Genomic DNA, 18,876 nt, shown 5'->3' with positions numbered 1-18,876 from the left:
TGTAGCCAATTTTTCCCGGCAGTCCTTTTCAGATCATCTGTCCATCTCATAGGAGGTCTGCCTCTGGGTCTTTTGTGTTGGTATGGTCTCCAGGTTAAAATTGATCTGTGCCATTTGTTTAGATCGCTCCTAGCTACATGTCCAGCGTATTCCCATTTCAACTTTAATGATTTTTGCACCACATCGGTGACTTTGGTTTTCTGTCTTATCCATGTGTTTGTTTTCTTGTCCTTAAGTGATATACCTAGCATTGCTCTTTCCATCGCGTGTTGAGTGACTCTAAGTATATTCATATTCTTGTTTGTGATTGTCCATGTTTGTGCCGCATAAGTTAATATCGGATTAATGCATGCATCAAAAACTTTAGATCTAAGATGTAATTGAATTTGTTGATTTCTGAGTATATAGTTCAGTTTACCGAATGCTGCCCAAGCTAACTTTCTTCTTCTTTTTATTTCTTCAGTTTGAATTTTCCTATTTAGTATTATGTTTTGTCCTAAGTATATATATTCTTCAACTTTTTCTATAACTTTATCGTTTATTATTGTCACGGTGTCTTCGGAGTGCATGACTTTTGTTTTGTTTAAATTCATTTTCAGTCCTATTTTAGAAGATTCGGTATGTAGTTCTAAAAGCATGGTTTGCATTTCTTGTAGGTCAGTAGCTATCAGGATTATGTCATCTGCAAATCGTAGATTACTAAGGTAGCGGCCATTGATGTTTATTCCCTTATATTTCCAATTTAGGTTTTTAAAAACGTCCTCCAAAACTAAGGTGAACAGTTTGGGTGATAAAGTATCTCCCTGTTTGACTCCCCTGTTTAATGGTACAGGGTTCGTGTGTTCATTTTCATTTAGGTAGTATGTAGCTGTAGCTTGGTTCATAGTTTCTTTTATTAAGTTAATATATCTGCTGTCTATTCTACAATTTTGCATTGCGTTTATTACGGCCGTGTGTTCTATGGTATCGAAAGCTTTTTCGTAGTTTACAAATGCTAGGAAAACTGGAAACTTGTATTCGTTACATTTTTCTAATAATATTTTTGTGGTTAACAGGTGATCGGAAGTTGAATAGCCTTTTCTAAAACCTGCCTGTTCATATGGTTGGTATTGGATATCACCAATATAGTTGGTTAGTTGGTTGGACTATCACCTTTCTTGTGTAATAAGATTACTTTAGAGTTGTTCCAGCTCTTAGGGACTTTGCCCTGATGTAAACAACTGTCCACAAGCTTAGTTACAATTGCAATTAGTTCCTTACCTCATTCTAATATCATATCTGTGGTAATACTATCTTCTCCTGCAGCTTTATTTCTCTTCATGTTTTCCAATGCTGTAGTTACCTCTGAAATTGTTATTTTTGGCATTATTTCTGATCCAACATTTTTTATTAATTTCCGTGCTGGTCTCATCTCATCATCTTGTTGATGTGTTCTGTAAAGTTCTGTGTAAAATTCTTCTATTCGTGTCAGTATGTTTTCTCTAGTTGTGATTTCATTTTCGTCTTTTCCCATTAATGATATCATCTGACGTCGTCCTAGTGTCGGTCTGAGGCATTTCATACTCTTATTTTTTTCAATAGTTGTTGTTATTAATTTTTCGTTTCCTTTTCTTTTTTGTTGTCTGATTCCTTTTCTAATCTGCCTATTAAGTTCTCTATATTCGTCGGTTCCCCTTTTGTTAGATTTATTTAAGATTTTTCTTCTTTTTATTTGTTGTAATATTTCTTTGTCTAATTCATTGTATGTTGTTTTTGGTTTTTTCAGTTGCAGAAGGCTTTTATTCACTGTTTCGGTAATAAGGTTATTCAAATCATCAATATCATTGGAGTTTATCTGCTGCATGCTAACTTGATTTAATGCATGCGCTATCTTTTTATTAAATTCACTATTTTTGATTTCTTCAGATGTCCATTTGTATCTTTTTTCGTGTATTCTTTTTCTTTCTAGTTTTTTTGTTAATTATTAGTTTTGTTCTTATTAGTCTATGATCGCTTCCTAGGTCAAACTGATTTAATACTGATACGTCTTCTACTAGGTTTCTATTCTTCGTTAAGATATAATCTATTTCATTCTTTGTCTTTTTATCGGAGCTCATCCATGTCCATTTTCTGCTTGGTTTTTTATTGAAAAAGGAGTTGATTGAGTACGTGTTATGTTCATTCATGAAATTGAGAAGCATTTCTCCTCTATTGTTTCTTTTCCCGTAGCCATAGTTACCAATTAAATGTTCGTAATCTTCCTCTTTTTTGCCCAATTTAGCATTAAAATCTCCTAATAGTATTTCGTAGTTTGCTTTATTTGTATCTATAGCTATTCTTATTTCATCATAAAATATTTCTACTTCTTCATCGTCGTGGCTTTTGTTCGGAGCGTACACTTGGATCACTTTCAGAGTGGTTCTTTTATTAATCCTGATGATGAGATATGCTACTCTGTCTGATATGGGCTTGAATTCTTCGATACACTGTGTGAGGCTTTGTTTTACCAAGAATCCCACTCCCGTGTATTCGCCACCTTTATGCATAAAATGTGTGCCATTTTTTAGTATTATATACTCATCACTTTTTCTTCTGGTCTCGCATATACCAAGGATATCCCATTTTATATCCTTTAGTTCACTTTCTATTTCAGGGCTACATTAACTTAATTGAGGAAATATGTATTTTATAGTTTTATACATATGTATTATGCACATTATATTTGAAAACTATAAAATATTTATTTGATCTGACCCGAAAACATAACGCCAAAATATAGACTTTGATTTATAAAAATTGCTAGCTTACCGTTTCCTTAACAATAATCAAAGGTAGTTGTCGTTTTGTTAGTTCTAATGCTGATCTAGCCGTGCTGACCAAATTAGCTTGAGTTACTATTAGTTTTGGAGAAGCGTCTAAAATCTGCTTTGCTATTTCATCTAAAACAAATATTTTACGATTAAACAAATATTTTAGATAAATAATAGAGTAGGTATGTGTCGAAAATTTCAAAAATATAGAAGGACTAATGTACTAAATGTAAATAATCAAACACTTTAGATGTGATTTTCAGATCAGAAAACTCCAAAAAATTAACAACAGAGTTTAAACTTAGAACGTTTCTGTATATGAAATGATGGCCAGTTTTATACAGTGATGAGTGCTTTAAGAACCGGCAAAATAACGCAAAAGATAGAAAACATAATACGTTGTGAAATAAAAAGAGATGAAAGTAGTAGAGGTGAGAAATTATCGATAGAAACCTCTAATTTACATTACATTACATTACATTAGGACTATCGATAGTTTCCCACCTTTAGACGTTAGCTTATGAGCTAGTTGACTTCAGTCATAGTATTACAAGTATGACATCGAACATTAACATTATTTAAATTTCGCATAAAGTAAAAACTGATTGAAGGCAATAAAGCAAATGTAAGTAAACAGTTTAATTAGTAGTAATTTGATAATTAATTCTGTATTGACGAATACAAAAAACAAGCTATGATAATTCTGTATTGAGAAGAGTGTATGCGACGTCTCAAATCACAGTTTATTATTGATCAATACTTTAATTTTGGATAAAACATACTCGTACTTAAACTGTTTTTACTTACATTACGTGATACGTATTACTATGACTGAAGTCAACCAGCTCATAAGCTAACGTCTAAAGGTGGGAAACTTTCGATAGATCTAATGTAATGTAAAGTAAATTATAGGTTTATATCGATAATTTCTCACCTCTACTACTTTCATCTCTTTTTATTTCACAACGTATTATGTTTTCTATCTTTTGCGTTATTTTGCCGGTTCTTAAGGCACTCATACCTGTATATTAAGGTACCACTGTATACTAATATGGTATAACCAAAAACTAATTTAGGGTGACTGTAAGGTAAGGAAAGAAAATCTTAAGAATTGTTAACAAAAGTATTTAATATTTTAATGAGAATAAGTCACAATGGAAGTTTAAAACAAGTTTTCAATTTCCACTTCGGAAATCGTTTTTAAAATACAGACATTAATAAATTAAACGAATTTTGTTTTTGTTACTTGGTGAAAAATTCTTCAAATAATTTAATTTTATCTGACTCATTTATATTGACAATTCAGACATATATTATGCATTTTAAAGTAGACGACTTTAAAATGATATTTGCCAATATTGCTGAGTTGCGTTAATCGGACGACTTTATTGTAAGATAATTTATTCGATTAGATGAAATTAACTTTAACTTGAGAATATCCGTCAAAAAAATCATATGATTCGTCTTTAAAAATACAACCACATGCCATTTTTTTTTTTATTATTTTTTTTTTAGCCCTTTTTCTATTCGAATTGTCGAATAAAGGCCTCTCCCATTTCTCGCCATTCATCCCTGTTGTGTGCTAGGCGTTTCCACATTGGTCCTGCGACTCTTTTGATATCGTCGCTCCAGCGCATTTGAGGTCTTCCTCTTGGTCTCTTCGCATCGTACGGTCGCCAGTTTCCGACTTCTTTGTTCCATCTACCATCTTCGAGACGTTCGTTGTGTCCAACCCATTTCCATTTTAATTTAGCTGCTTGTTTCGCGGCGTCCTTTATTTTTGTTTTGTTCCGGATTGCTTCGTTCGTTTGCCGATCTATTAGTGAGATACCAAGCATCTGTCGTTCCATGGCTCGCTGAGTTTTTCGAATCTTGTCCATGTTCTTTTTTGTGAATGTCCAGGTTTCAGCTCCGTAAGTGAGAACGGGAAGGATACAAGAATCGAACACTTTGGTTCGAAGGTTTTGGGGTATCTTTTTGTCTTTCAGTATGTATGAGAGTTTTCCAAATGCGGCCCATCCCATTCTTACTCGTCTGCTTATTTCGGTAGTTTGGTTTTCTTTGTTTACCTTGATATTCTGACCCAGATATATGTATTCTTCTACATGTTCCACTTTTGTTCCTTGGATGGTTATCGTCGGTTGATCATCTTTATTCGACATTAGCTTAGTTTTACTCAGATTCATTTTCAGTCCTTTTTTATGGATTCCGTATGAAGCTCATCGATCATCGTATTCAGTTCTTTCCAGCTGTCGGCTATTAGTACTACGTCATCTGCATATCTTAGATGGTTTAAATACTTTCCGTTTATCGACAGTCCCTTCGTTTCCCAATTTAGTGATTTAAAGATGTCTTCAAGTGCGGCAGTAAATAGTTTTGGAGATATGGTGTCTCCCTGTCTTACTCCTCGGTTGATTTTTATTGGCCTCGTTTTCATTCCGTTATCCATCGTGACTTCCATTTCAGCGTGTTGGTATATATTATGTATTAATATCCTATATCTAGAATCTATTCTGCTGTTGACCAGTGCTTCCTCAATAGCCCATAATTCTATGCTGTCAAAAGCTTTCTAGTAGTCTATAAATGCTAAACAGATTGGTAAATTGTATTCGTTAACTTTTTCTATTAGGACCTTTAGTGTGTGAAGATGGTCACATGTACTGAACCCTTTTCTAAATCCGGCTTGCTCTACTGGTTGATATACATCGAACTTTGTTGTCAATCTATTTGTAATTATTTTTGTGAATGTTTTATAAAGTTGTGATAGTAGTGATATTGGACGATAATTTTTCAGATCTGTATTGTCCCCTTTTTTGTGTATTAATATTGTGTTAGCAGTATTCCATTCTCTTGGTATGTTTCCTTCAAATAGGCATTTATTAAAAAGTATTTTTAGGTACCTGATGACTTCTTCTCCTCCTTCTTTCAACATTTTTGCCAGAATTCCATCACTACCCGGTGCTTTATTTCTTTTCAATTCTTTAATTGCATTTTCTATTTCTACTTCGCTTATTTCGGGCATTACTTCAGAATGATGCCATGATGACAGCAAAATTCTCCTGTTAGTGATACCATAGTAAATAATGAGGAAAAAACTAGAAAAAAAAAACCACATAATACTATCCCGACATGGTAAGTATTTGGTTTTACATTTAGTTTACTCTCAGTAAACACCAAATTCTAATTTTAATTTTATATGTATGTTATTTCAAAAACATAAATGATCTATCCTCGATATGTTACTGACTTACTAGTAGTGGTATTTTCATTAAATATACTTTCTCTTTTAATTTGGGTAACCAGATCCTACTGCATTCTGCCGAGGAATTTGCGACAAAATTGGTCTCATTTAGCATAATTAGAGCCGCTTCTTTGATTTTTCTCTTTTTACCTTTTGTTTATTTTAGAACTACACTTGAATCTTTCCATTGAAGCCTATGTTCAATTCCCATGCATGTTTACATATTTGAGATCTATCAAATTCTCTATTATTAATATAAGATTAATGTTAATTTATTCTAACATTTGATGGCCTTGATGTTTCACCTAAATCAAACTGATCGCATTCACAAGGTATTTTATAATTACAATTCTGTGTTCTTTCTTGTTCATTGTTAGGTTTAGTTTTAGATAAAATAGATTTCAATGTGTTTGTTGTTTTGAATTTTGTTGAAATGTTGAATTTATTTCCTACCTTTTTAAGTTTTTTGATAATCCTTTTATGTATAGTATTGTTATTTTCCTTGTATTATTCCTTATGTAGGATCTCGTTCTAAGTTGTTCTGTTCTATTAGGTAGATTGTTGGAAATTCCTTGTTTATAAACGATAATCATTTTTTAATAAAACAGATGTTAACAAAATGTTTTTCATCTAAGAACAAATTTTCGTTAGAACAAGTAATTTTGGCTCTATCGCATAAGGATTTAATGATTCCCTTTTTAATATTGATATGCTGATTTGATTTGGAATTTAAATATCTGTTGGTGTATGTTGGTTTTATATACAACTAAGTCTCATATCCAGTATCTTTCTTAGAAATGAAAAAATCCAGAATAGGTAGTGTTATATTATATTTCTTTTCCATGGTAAATGTTCTCTTCTTTATCGTTTATATTATTCAGGAATGAGCCCAACAATGAGCGATCTTACTGTAACGAAGTGTAATTAATCTTCTTTGATAATTTGTTAAATAATCTTTAAACTTGAATAAAATTCTATATATTCTGTTTTTAAAAGGCTTCGTTGGATCCTTTGTTAATTTTGTATCTATCACAGTTGCATTCCCCTTGTATGCTGGTAGGATAATTATGGAGTCATTTTTTAACTTCAGAACAATTCTGTCAACAAATCTTAATAAATTCAAAGCAAATTGTTTTACATGCATTCAAATTGAAATTAGATTAGCGCCGAACATAATATTGGTTAAACAATTAATAAACCAATAAGTGCGAACTATTTTCTATCTATATAAAAGGCTAGGTCGACAACTCACACTGTTTGTCTGGTAGGATAACTCCTAGCACCACCTGGGAAAGAAATATGAATTACCAAATTGCCCCAAAAGTTTTAGTTATTTTTGGTAATTACTATGGGGCCTGCGTAGCGCAAGCGGTAGGATGCTTGCCTCGCATGTCGGTGGTCCGGAGTTCGAATCCTACCGCCGGCAAAGAATAACTAGACATTTTTAAAAATGTCTATAGGCCCCAGGTCTACTCAGCCTGAATAAAAATGAGTACCTTGGGTAAAACCAGGGGTAATAATAGGCGGTTAAAGCGTAGCACTGGCCATGTTACCTTCCTTGTATACCGTAGGCCCTAGATATAGCAGACTACCCTGCTATACTCCCAAAGCCGCGAGCGGTATAAAACGGGAGACTATTATTACTTTTTATTTTCCATTTTTCGATAAAATGTAATAGGAATAAAGTTGTAGACAAATTAAATTTCCACAAATATTGTCCGATAAAATTTTCTGAAGGGTTGCTAGTTTACGAGATCAGCGCGAAAACCCTTTGTGCCCTTTTTTCCAAGAAGGAGGCCGGGGAAGAAGGGTGGCGACCCAACAAACTTGAAATTAAGCTTACGCTAACCTCCTCCACACATCAAAATGATAAAATTGCGTCCTCTCAAAAATGTAATCTGAATGTAACTTTTCAATGGACTATATTTATATACGGTTATATTGACGTATAATTTTTTGCATATTTTGTTTATTTTATATTGTTATCACCAAATTAGTCAGAAGCAGTTGTCAGATACCTGGATCAAAGATTGTCTTGGATAAATCGTTACTTCCCAGGTCTATACATACATACATATTGGGACGGAGACCCAACTGCCTCCACCCCTTAGACACTATCCCCTCAGGGTAGCGTCATAGATTTGTGCGGATAGACGTAAGGAACCCCCCTCACCATGTGACCTTACTGGCTAGTGGTATAGACTCTAAAAATGGCTTCGAACGAAGGATTTATCAAGATCAATTTGAATGATGTGGCAATAATAGCCTGTTACATTTCTCCAAACATTAACACTACACAATACCAAGATAAGGTAGATAGTATTATTGAGGCGTCACTTGTAGAAAAATACTTCATAATTGTTGGTGATATAAACGCCAAATCCATTCTATGGGGGTCCCCAAGAAATGACAATAGGGGGGAATTATGGAACGAATGGATTTCATCGTCCGACTTGGTAGTGTTAAACAACGGTAAACACACTTTCGAAAGAGGAGAATCACGGAGTCACATAGATATTACCCTAGCATCAAATAATTATGCAAACAAAATTACAAATTGGGATGTACTAGACGAGAAGATGTTTACTTTTCATAAGTACATCTCCTTCGAGATATGAACAAAGGTCACAACTAGGAACGGCAGAAAAACACTCGCTTTTAATAAAGTAAGATTTGCTGAACAGACCAGCAACTTACAAGAAGAAGCTACCGACTTTCCCACCTTTAGAAATGCAATAATACGAGCACACAAGTCGAGCAGTAATAACAAATATGTCACATATACTGTAACATACTGGTGGAATGACGAAATACAGCAAAAACGGACAGAATGCCTTAGATTTAGGCGAATCGCGCAGAGGAATAGGACCCAGCAGATAAAGGACGAGTATAAAAGCGCCAAAAATGAGTTAAAAAAGACGATTAACAGGGCCAAGCGCACATGTTGGAAAAACCTGTGCGAGGCGCTGGAGAACGATGTATGGGGTGATGCATATAGAATAGCCACCAAAACGCTGAGGTCAGAGACCCCTTACAAACTGTGCGATGATAAAAGAAGGGAAATTGCGAATACCCTTTTTCCCTCAAAGCAGAACACACACTTCGTACAAAATGAACATACCTGTCCGAATGGCGTCAGTCTCGCAGAACTCACCAGAGCCGCAGAGTCCATCAAAGTAGGTAAATCTCCTGGACCAGACCGTGTGCCACCAGAGGCGATAAAATTATTAACCACATTACAACCGGAAGCGGTTATAAAAATCTTCAATCAGCTGCTTACAACACAAGAATTCCCTGACGAGCTCAAGCGTGCGCGACTCACATTAATACTTAAACCCGGTAAAGATCCGGACGAAGCCAGTTCTTATCGGCCAATATGCCTCCTTGACTGTTTAGGGAAACTCTATGAGAATATCGTCAAAAATCGCCTTGAAGAGGAGTTGAGAGAAAAGGACATTATCTCGACTAGACAGTACGGATTTAGAAAAGCAAAATCGGCGGTAGATGCGGTTAAGCATATTACGGACACTGTTAAGACCACAAGAAGAAGATGGGCCGCTTTGATAATGTTTGATGTGAAGAATGCCTTTAACTCCGCCAACTGGGCACACATCATACGAAAATTGGAAACTGCAGACGTGTCGCGATATTTAATAAACATTATAAAAAGATACTTAACCGATAGATATGTGTCAGTGGCTAGAAACGCAGAGATTCGATTAACAGCTGGCCTACCGCAAGGATCCGTACTAGGCCCGACATTATGGAATATACTTTACAATGGGGTACTGGACATCGACTACGGCAGAGATAGCATAGCAATAGCCTACGCCGACGATCTAGCTATCTTAACGATTAGTGACATGTATTGGGAAATTGTAGATACGATAAACGACTGTTTTAACAAGGTAAATAGGTGGATGAAAAATAATGACCTAGAACTCGCAGGCAGCAAGACCGAGGTGGTCATTCTGAAGGCTCCAAGAAACGGGCCAGACCTGATCTTTCAACTAGGTAGCAATGAGCTGAGACCAACGAACTGTGCTAAATATTTAGGCATTGATTTGGACAGAGGCTTAAGATTTACGAAACATCTTTCGAGAGTGGTTAAGAAGGCGGACAAACAAACAGCAGCCATCCAGAGAATAACACCTAATATAGGAGGTCCAAGCAGCATCAAGAGAAGACTATATCTACATATTGTACAATCGACCCTCCTATACGGAACCCCCGTCTGGATAGATGTACTAAGATATCAAAAATATAAAGATATGATAACAAGAGCACAACGTAAACCCCTACTCAAAGTCATAAGCGCGTACAGAACCACTTCTATTATAGCCCTACAGACAATAGCAGGTACGATCCCCATCCATCTCCTAGCCAAGGAACGGCAGATGCTATACGAAAACCGGAATGGTCACTTACCTCTGGTAAGGGCGACCATACGAGAGCAGATGGGAGGCACAGATTACGAAAGCTCAATGGACAAAAACGCTAATCCCAGATGTGGTTGCGTGGTACAACTGTAAATTTAAGCGGGTAAATTACTATTTTACACAATTTTTGACAGGACATGGGTCTTTCAGGTCTTACACATTTAAAATAAAGAAAACCAACGATGATAGGTGCTCTACATGTCATGAGAGAGACGACGCGGAGCATTGCATCTTTCGGTGCAATGTTTTCGCCCAAGAACAAAATAGGCTGCGGAATAGGTTAGGGGATATAAGGCCCAATAATATTATACATATAGCGTTGCATAGTAAACAAAACTTTGAATTTATAATAGACCAGATCACGCAAATTATGAAACGAAAGACCATCCTGGAAAGAGCCGAACAAGATGGGTGAGGAGGGTCTCCTCTCGCACCACATAAGGGACCACTTAGAACTTTTTTCTCCCTTCTAACTCATACGCGATACGTACGTGGATACCGCCAAATCAGCATAGCAGACGCAACATAGGTACACATACCCCTACTCTTCAGGGTACTCTACTATTCCGAATAAAGCTTGATCAGGATGTTAGAAGTCCTCTGAATTCTTTAGGAACGATAGTCCCCTTCTTCTCTATCCAATTGTTCCAGATACATACAGACTCCTTTCATATCACATAGTCCATAGTCAACCATGATCTTCAAAGGACGTATACTGCCTTTCCCAATAACTACTAGTCCTTGAATTATTGTTCCGAATCAGGAACCGGACCTTCCCCTATGTGCTGGCCGCTCCTAGGCAAGCAGCATAGGATAACTTAAGACATCATCTGAGAACGTATCTTTCAGGCAGCGCAGGATATCCCCATGTTTCGTTCTCTAATGAACTCGTCCGGGGACATCCCGCGTCGAAGAGGGGGTGGTTTTAGTTGGTAGGCGACTGGTCAGGGGGGCATGCGGTACACATAATCCATACTCTGGACTGTATGCCCTAGCATGTTTTCCTCTCTGGATCGAATCCAACAGTACTAGGGACACCTTCCCTAGTCGGTTTTGAACCTTTCCACCTCATTCCAAAAAAAAAGGTCTATACATACATGGACATATCTAATAAAAATCCTCAAATTACAATAAATTGTTGTCTAATACATATTTACAGTGTTGCCTAATACATATTTACAGTATATTAGAGAAAATAAAGTTTTCTCGTCATAATTGCCCTTAATTAGCCAAAAATTACCCTTCATTAAATATATTATCTTATCCGACTGAAAAAGAACTATACTTAACGGTATGGTTGTTTACAAAAACGCAAATATTAGAAATAATAATCTACTATAGTAGGTAAGTACTTTTATCTTATCTTTATAATAATACACCAAATAACCTAAGCAATAATAAAGTATTTTTATGAAAGAATTGCACTTTGTACCATGACAATAAGTATAGTTTATTGATATTCTGTGGCCATCACTTGACCTTAGTACATTGACATAGAGACTGATAAAATACTAGTTATTGTTGTTTTTAAATATATTTATGTTATATATATATATATATATATATATATATATATATATATATATATATATATATATATATATATTGTTATGATTGTTTATTTTGACTTTAATCTTAGTTTATTGAGCCAATAAAAAAGAAATATAATTTATTTGTTATCAAAAGTAAAATAATCCTTATATTACCTGTGTTCGATGGATTCAAAAGATTTTCTAGTTGTCTTTTATCGGGAGAGAGAAGAAAGGATAAGAATACAAATATATTATATTACAAATATTTACGTTTCTTTATTTTATATGAACGAATAAAACAATTATTAAATTCTGTCGTTATCTTATCAATCAGCATACAAGAAAATAAATTAAATTTTTATAATAATAAGATTATAAAGCTACATACATTTATATTACGTGAAAACCAATTTTACTTAAAATTTTCTTTACTTGAAACAAGAAACAACAAAACTTTAAACTTTTGATTAGCCTAACAAAACCTCAGTTCTTAAATTTGAATGCTAATGACCATGATGTCGAAACGATCCTTCACAGATATAAAATTCAATTGTACAAACACTTACAGCGTATTTTCTTCTTGAGTTGTATGTTGGAAAATACCCAGAAAAGTCCAGTCTCCTCAACGATGTGATCTCTCCTCTTTGGCACCTCGGCTCTTTCTTAACGTCTCTGCAAACCTCCGGCAGACTACACAAAAAACACCTGATTCACTTCTCCAAACTCAGCTATTTATTTATGACACCAGGACCTCCTTTTGTCAACTTGATGCCGTAAGAATACTTTCACATATACTTTATAAAATGTCCACGGTAGATACAAGGACCTCTTTTAATCTACTTGTTATCTCCTTCTTCAAACTATTCACTTCTTTTCGTTACGCCGGTATCCAAACTCACGAACCACACTCTATCTTGAGACCAACGACTGTTTCCTTTCGATGACCAAAATATGACTAACTTCTCCTGTCTCATGATCGACTCACAAATTCCCATTTAAAAACGACCGTCCAATCAAAAGCTCAAATTGTGTTTACCATGATTTTGGAAAAGCCTAATTTCGGTTTCAGAGAAAACTAAATAGCTTACTTTAAAATTGGTTTTTTTCAATACATCATTTATACATATTTCAAAAGATTAGAATATGGTCATTTAATACTCGACTATACAAACAATGAAAAGATTAACTTACAGGTAAAATGTCTTCTAATTCTAAACAAAGGTTTTTTTGATAATTTTGTTTCAAACGGAAAAAGGTCGTTTACCAAACAACTTTCTATTCTTATCTACACTAAATCTTATCTTAAATTACTATATACATTTTTGTTTATAATGATATCTTAAAATTTTATTCCGATGGATATTTTTATTTATTTTTCTTTGGTTGGGAAAGAAAAAGTATGACAATATATATAATCAAAAACATTTCTACCATAATAATGGTGGTATTTACTTCTTAACAAATTTCTTCCATCCTGTGCGGTTTCGTGTCAACATCCTTGCGTCTGTCCATGTCATTCTCTTCTCTCCAATATATTTGATTACTTCCTCCCATCTCTGTCTTATTCTTCTTCTTTTTGTTGTTTTTTAGTATTTTTCTTACCACAGGCTGTCTGTTCTATAAACTTCAATGTGGATTGTATTATCAGTTCGTTCCTTATATCAATGTTCCTTATTCATACAAACCACCCTTTGGCACGTGACCAAATGCCAGCGACAGAAAGTACCTCGTTTGAATCAAGGAAACAACAATTTTTAAAACAAAATATTAAATAGACTCTCAAAACAATAGTTTTTTAATATTTATTAGACTTATTAACATAAATAAACTCTTCTTCTTCTTTTTATCTAGTCATGACTTTGTCTGTTTTTTAATGTGCCTCCAGTAAGTTGTCGTTCCATCGTTTTCGTGGTCTTCCTACTGATCATCTTCCTATTGAGAGACCGTCTCTTTCCATCAATTTGTTGTCATTCAATTCAATATGTTCGTTCCATTCTACTCTTTTATTTCTTAGCCAGTTCTTAATGTTCGCCACCTTGCATCTACGTCGTACATCTGTACTTCTAGCTCTGTCCCATAGTATCTTACCTCTTACCGTCAATTTTTTATCTTTGCTGTTTCTAATATCCTTTTTGACCACTCTGTGTCAGGTCGTGTTTCTCCCGCGTATGTCATTATTGGTCTGACGACTGTTTTGTAAATTCTGCCTTTCATTTCTTTCCCGATATTTTTATTTCTCCATATTATTTCATTCAGGTAGACTGCGGCTCTGTTTTCTTTATTCACTTGATCATCCACTTCAGTTTCGAGCTTCCAGTAGCCAGATAATGTGATGCCTAGATATTTAAACTCCATCACTTATTATCTGACCTTCCAGCTCCAATTTACATCTTAGTAAATTTGCTGTTGTAACAATGCATTTTGTCTTTTTTGGGGAAATTAACATTAAATTTTCTGACAATTATATTAAATTGGTGCAGCATACGTTGTAAATCGTCTTCACTTTGAGAGAGTCGTATTGCGTCGTCTGCGTAGCAGATTATTTTAGGTTGTGTTTCTTCCATTTGGTATCCGTCTTTTGTTCTTACTTTTTGTATTATTTCATCCATAATCAGGTTGAATAATAGAGGACTCAGGGAATCTTCCTGTCTTATCCCATAGCTAGCTTTAATAGAGGCGGTTAGTTCTTCTTCTACTTTGACTTTTATTGTGTTGTTTTGGTAGATATGTTCGATCGTTTTTATTATTCCGAAAGGTACAATAAGTGGATAACGTGCTTTAATTTGACCCAGTCAAATGCCTTCTTAAGGTCCCCGAAACATAGATATGCCGGTTTGTTGTATTCTAATGATTTCTCTTGCACTTGCCTCATTATAATTATAGCGTCGGTGCATGATCTTCCCGACCAAAAACCTTGTTGTTCTTCTGCTAGTTATAATTTCATTCAGTTTAATTGTTATCACTTTGGTTGTTAATTTTAGTGTTGTGTTGTGTTAAAAATTCAGTAAATATTTAACGATTTTTGTTTGTCAATAAAAAATTGATTTAAATGTATTTATTTTAATTGACCATAAATATAAAATAATGATGCTTATTCTTTTTTTGATTTTATTTTCGCAATTATTAACATAATTATTGCGCTAAATGAAAATTAAATTGCTCATTATGAAATAATTATGCAATGTTAAGTGTTTGCAGATTTGTAGGATAAATTATTCACCTACCATAAAACTAGCATTACTGTTTGAATTATTATAATTGTGATATATTGTGCTATATCCTTCATAAATCAAAATACCGAGATCTGGTACGAGCTAAGCCCAAGATCAAAATAATCAACAAAATCTACTCATATCAGTGCCCATAAGATTATTATTGGACATATGGATTAATGCTAAACTATTTAAATACTTATTTAAATTTTTTTTTCTTCTAATTTGAAGCGCCGTTTAGCTACCAGTCACTAAAATTCTTTAATTTTTGTGCCAACCAAAGCTAAAAGAAGCACTTGCCTCCATCTGGATATTCCTCATATCCTTTACTTTGTGGTATTCTCTTTGGGAATTAATGAATATGGAGGTATATAGATATACTTCGAATTGTATAATATAAGCTTTATATATTTATTGAATCACGCCCAAATAGATTATTTCATAATATAAAAAGATGTTGAAACACCTAAAACCGAAGAAGTTCTATCACTTAATGTGTAAAATGTTCTTTTTTGATTCGCATCATACTGACTGCGCCACTTATAATTTTGAATTGTAAAAAGTGGTTTTTAGAAAATAATTTATTTTGGAAGTACTAAGTAATAACAACATAAGTGCTATGGACAAACTTCCAATAAAAAGTAAAAGCTATAAGTTATAATTATTTCAAAGTTCCTTTATATATAATTTAATATTGCGTACTTTATGGTATACTAGAATATGCCGATTTTGTTTTTCTCTCATTAAGTCCGAAAAATAAGGGAAGTATTTTTTGGAATGCTGGTTTTCGGAATTCTCTCCAAATCCGGAATCTTCCTAACATACCATTAATACTCTTTTATTAATTACATTTAATAGAATACCATTAATCATCAAAATACGAAAATATATTCTGTTTGTTTTCAATATATCTTGGCTCAAATAAAACTAGTCTAAAATGTCCGTTTTTTGCAATTAGATACCTGCTCGTAAAGTTATTAATTTTCGTATTTGACTCACTTTATTTTCGCTAAAAGGCAGGCATAATGTCTACCTGGAGGTGTGTCATTAGGTTTTATTCTTTTTGAAATACTTATTTAAAAGGTAATAAATATTTTAGTTTTATTGTCTTATTTATGCATTTTTTTTTGTAAATATATGTCAAAAAATGATTTATTGCTGAAATTATGTCAAGAAATAACCCACTCTAAGAAAGTTTTTTAATAGCCGTTAAAAGACGTTGAATTTGCCGGTTTGAATTATACCTATAAATTGTTGGATTGGAGCGGCATTTCGGCATTCTATAATCGCACCACACCACGGGCAGTACGCTCTAAAAATTTAAATACGTTTATGTCTCAAACGAGAAACTCTCTCGCCAACACGACAGTATAATTATTCTCTGTCGTGTTGGAATTTATACGCGTACTACGTAAACCTTCCTTCGTACATAACAGAGCAATAAAGAAAAAGGCTAATCTTGGTTAAATACATTTGTAACAAAGTATTTTTGTAATTGTGCTTCATACCTTCAACCTCTGGCTCACTACTTATGTTGTAGAAAAGAGACAATTCACAACATTATTAATTCCAGTCAATTTTGGTGATATTATGATATTAATTATCACTTCGCAATTTTTTTGGTAAACTGATGAGGGATAAACAGTGTACTTCGAAAATTTGTTCTTTTGAAGATAGTATTGTAATAAACGTCACATATTTGTTATTTTTCTTTAAATAATTATTTTATTTTAATTTTTTTAAATTTTATTCATCTATTATCTTTATATTTTATTTTACTATTTTTATTCTAAAAATAGTTGACGCTCAACTCCTCAATCAACTTTATATTCTAATTTAATATTCTAATTTCTTTATTCAGACCCCACTATGTTCGATGAGATAGAACGTATATAAATTTCTAAGCCTCACTTTAATAGACAAAGTATATCTGTCAGTTGGCAAAACTTCTCAATCATGTCACTTCAATTCAGAAGTAGGGATAATTCAATCGAAAGGGAGATTAGTTTTTATAATGTCTTTTACTTATTTAAGCTGGATTTTCAGTTGAAAATTCATTTACATTGTTAAATCTTTTCTGGGGTTAGTACATTTGTAGTTAATGATTTTTTTTATTTCTGTCTTTATAATTTTATTTTTTCTACATACATAAACTGCTCCGTACATGTTTATTTTAACCTTATAATTAGTCCCATATGCAGTTAGTATCTTTAATACAATTTAACTAATTCATTTAACAATAATTATATTCATTTTACCCTTGGTAATTTGCTATTTGCTATTTAATAGTGTAATTATTTTTAATCTTCATATGACAAAGAAATATTTTACATACAAACATATACTATTTATTGTTTTAGTTTTTTGGTCCAATATCAATTTTTGTCCTTTTTTGGCTGAGGACTTCCCGAACCGCATGAAGTTAATACCAATATCAACAAATAAAACTAGCAACCAACAACTACATTTTACAATCCTGTCTAACTGCTTGAAGACCACATCAGACGCCATAAGTATTATTTAAAAATCTTTTTTGTAAATCTGTAGGCAAGATTAGCTTTGATTTTAATTTAATATTAAAATTTTAATTTTATTTTTTTCATGTAGGTATAATAAATATAATTAGTTCATATTTTGGTTTATTTGTCCCAGCCAAACTCATTTTTCAGATTTAATTCTAAGATAAGACGTTCTCACACCTGAGAGACTGAGCTAAACGAGGACGAACAATTGACACCCAAAGAAAGTTGTGAGTTTTATTGTTATACATTTGATGCCAACTTTCGAAGGTTGGTTTCGAACTATCAAATATTCGGAGTGCCAATGGATAACAAGATTTTATTTTGGATATATACAATTTACCTATTGTATATGCGATTTTTTCCGTTTAAATACAAAATATAGTAACATTTGTAGTGAGAGCATGTTTGAATAATTTTTTAACAAAATTTGAAGGATATTCGACGAGTGAACTCTAGACTGTGTGTTGATATTATAGATTGCGTGTATTATGTAACTAACGTGAAACTTATTAACCTATTGTTCCATTGTATAGTGGGTGCTCCCTCATTTTTTACGTAGTACGAATAATATGATTCAGTTAAAAAAAAATGTGTTTGGAGGTAAAGTTTGCGTGATTTCTGAATAGATTATTAGCTTTAATTTGCCATTTATTCAAAATGTCATTTCTTTAGTCTACACAGGATGGTTATTTCTGGAACGAAACCTAGGAATCCCGATGGGAAATTATCAATCGATATAAAAGCCACCTAAGAAGGAACTCTGAACTACCAACTGACATCTGATATACTGAGTCAACCATATTTTATTCTTGAAATGATATGTTGAAATGTAAATTTGGTAATCGGTAAAAAATATAATACAAAACTCGAGCTTTCCCAACAAATAAATTGCCAAACTAGAATTACGCTGGTTTTTGTACGTAAATCAATTTCATAAGACGATTTTAACGTCCTAGCCTTAAATAGGAGGACGTATACATACATAAAAAAAATCAAGGGATAGAAAGACATGTGTCTCCTCTGTGTTGTTGGATGGGGTTTAAAAAACAGATCTTGGTGTGTTTGTTGTTATAAATGTTTTTTGATTTTTTTTGTTTTGTTTTAAATTTTCTTTGAACAATTTCTTTTGAACAGTTTCAAA

At 33.4% G+C, this 18,876-nt stretch overlaps 1 protein-coding gene across 2 annotated transcripts in view; it reads right to left on the bottom strand.

Moving 5' to 3' along the window:
• LOC140447334 (uncharacterized) overlaps positions 1-18,876 on the bottom strand; it is a 52,810-nt gene that overhangs the window by 22,174 nt on the left and 11,760 nt on the right. For both annotated transcript variants that reach the window (XM_072539935.1, XM_072539936.1), the window contains exon 3: positions 2,788-2,918. In XM_072539935.1, the coding sequence (XP_072396036.1) occupies positions 2,788-2,918 (131 nt within the window). The remainder of the gene's footprint in view (positions 1-2,787; positions 2,919-18,876) is intronic.

The sequence above is a fragment of the Diabrotica undecimpunctata genome, chromosome 8 (assembly GCF_040954645.1).
Source record: "Diabrotica undecimpunctata isolate CICGRU chromosome 8, icDiaUnde3, whole genome shotgun sequence".
NCBI classification, from domain to species: domain Eukaryota; kingdom Metazoa; phylum Arthropoda; class Insecta; order Coleoptera; family Chrysomelidae; genus Diabrotica; species Diabrotica undecimpunctata.
This window is presented reverse-complemented; position numbering and strand designations above follow the sequence as displayed.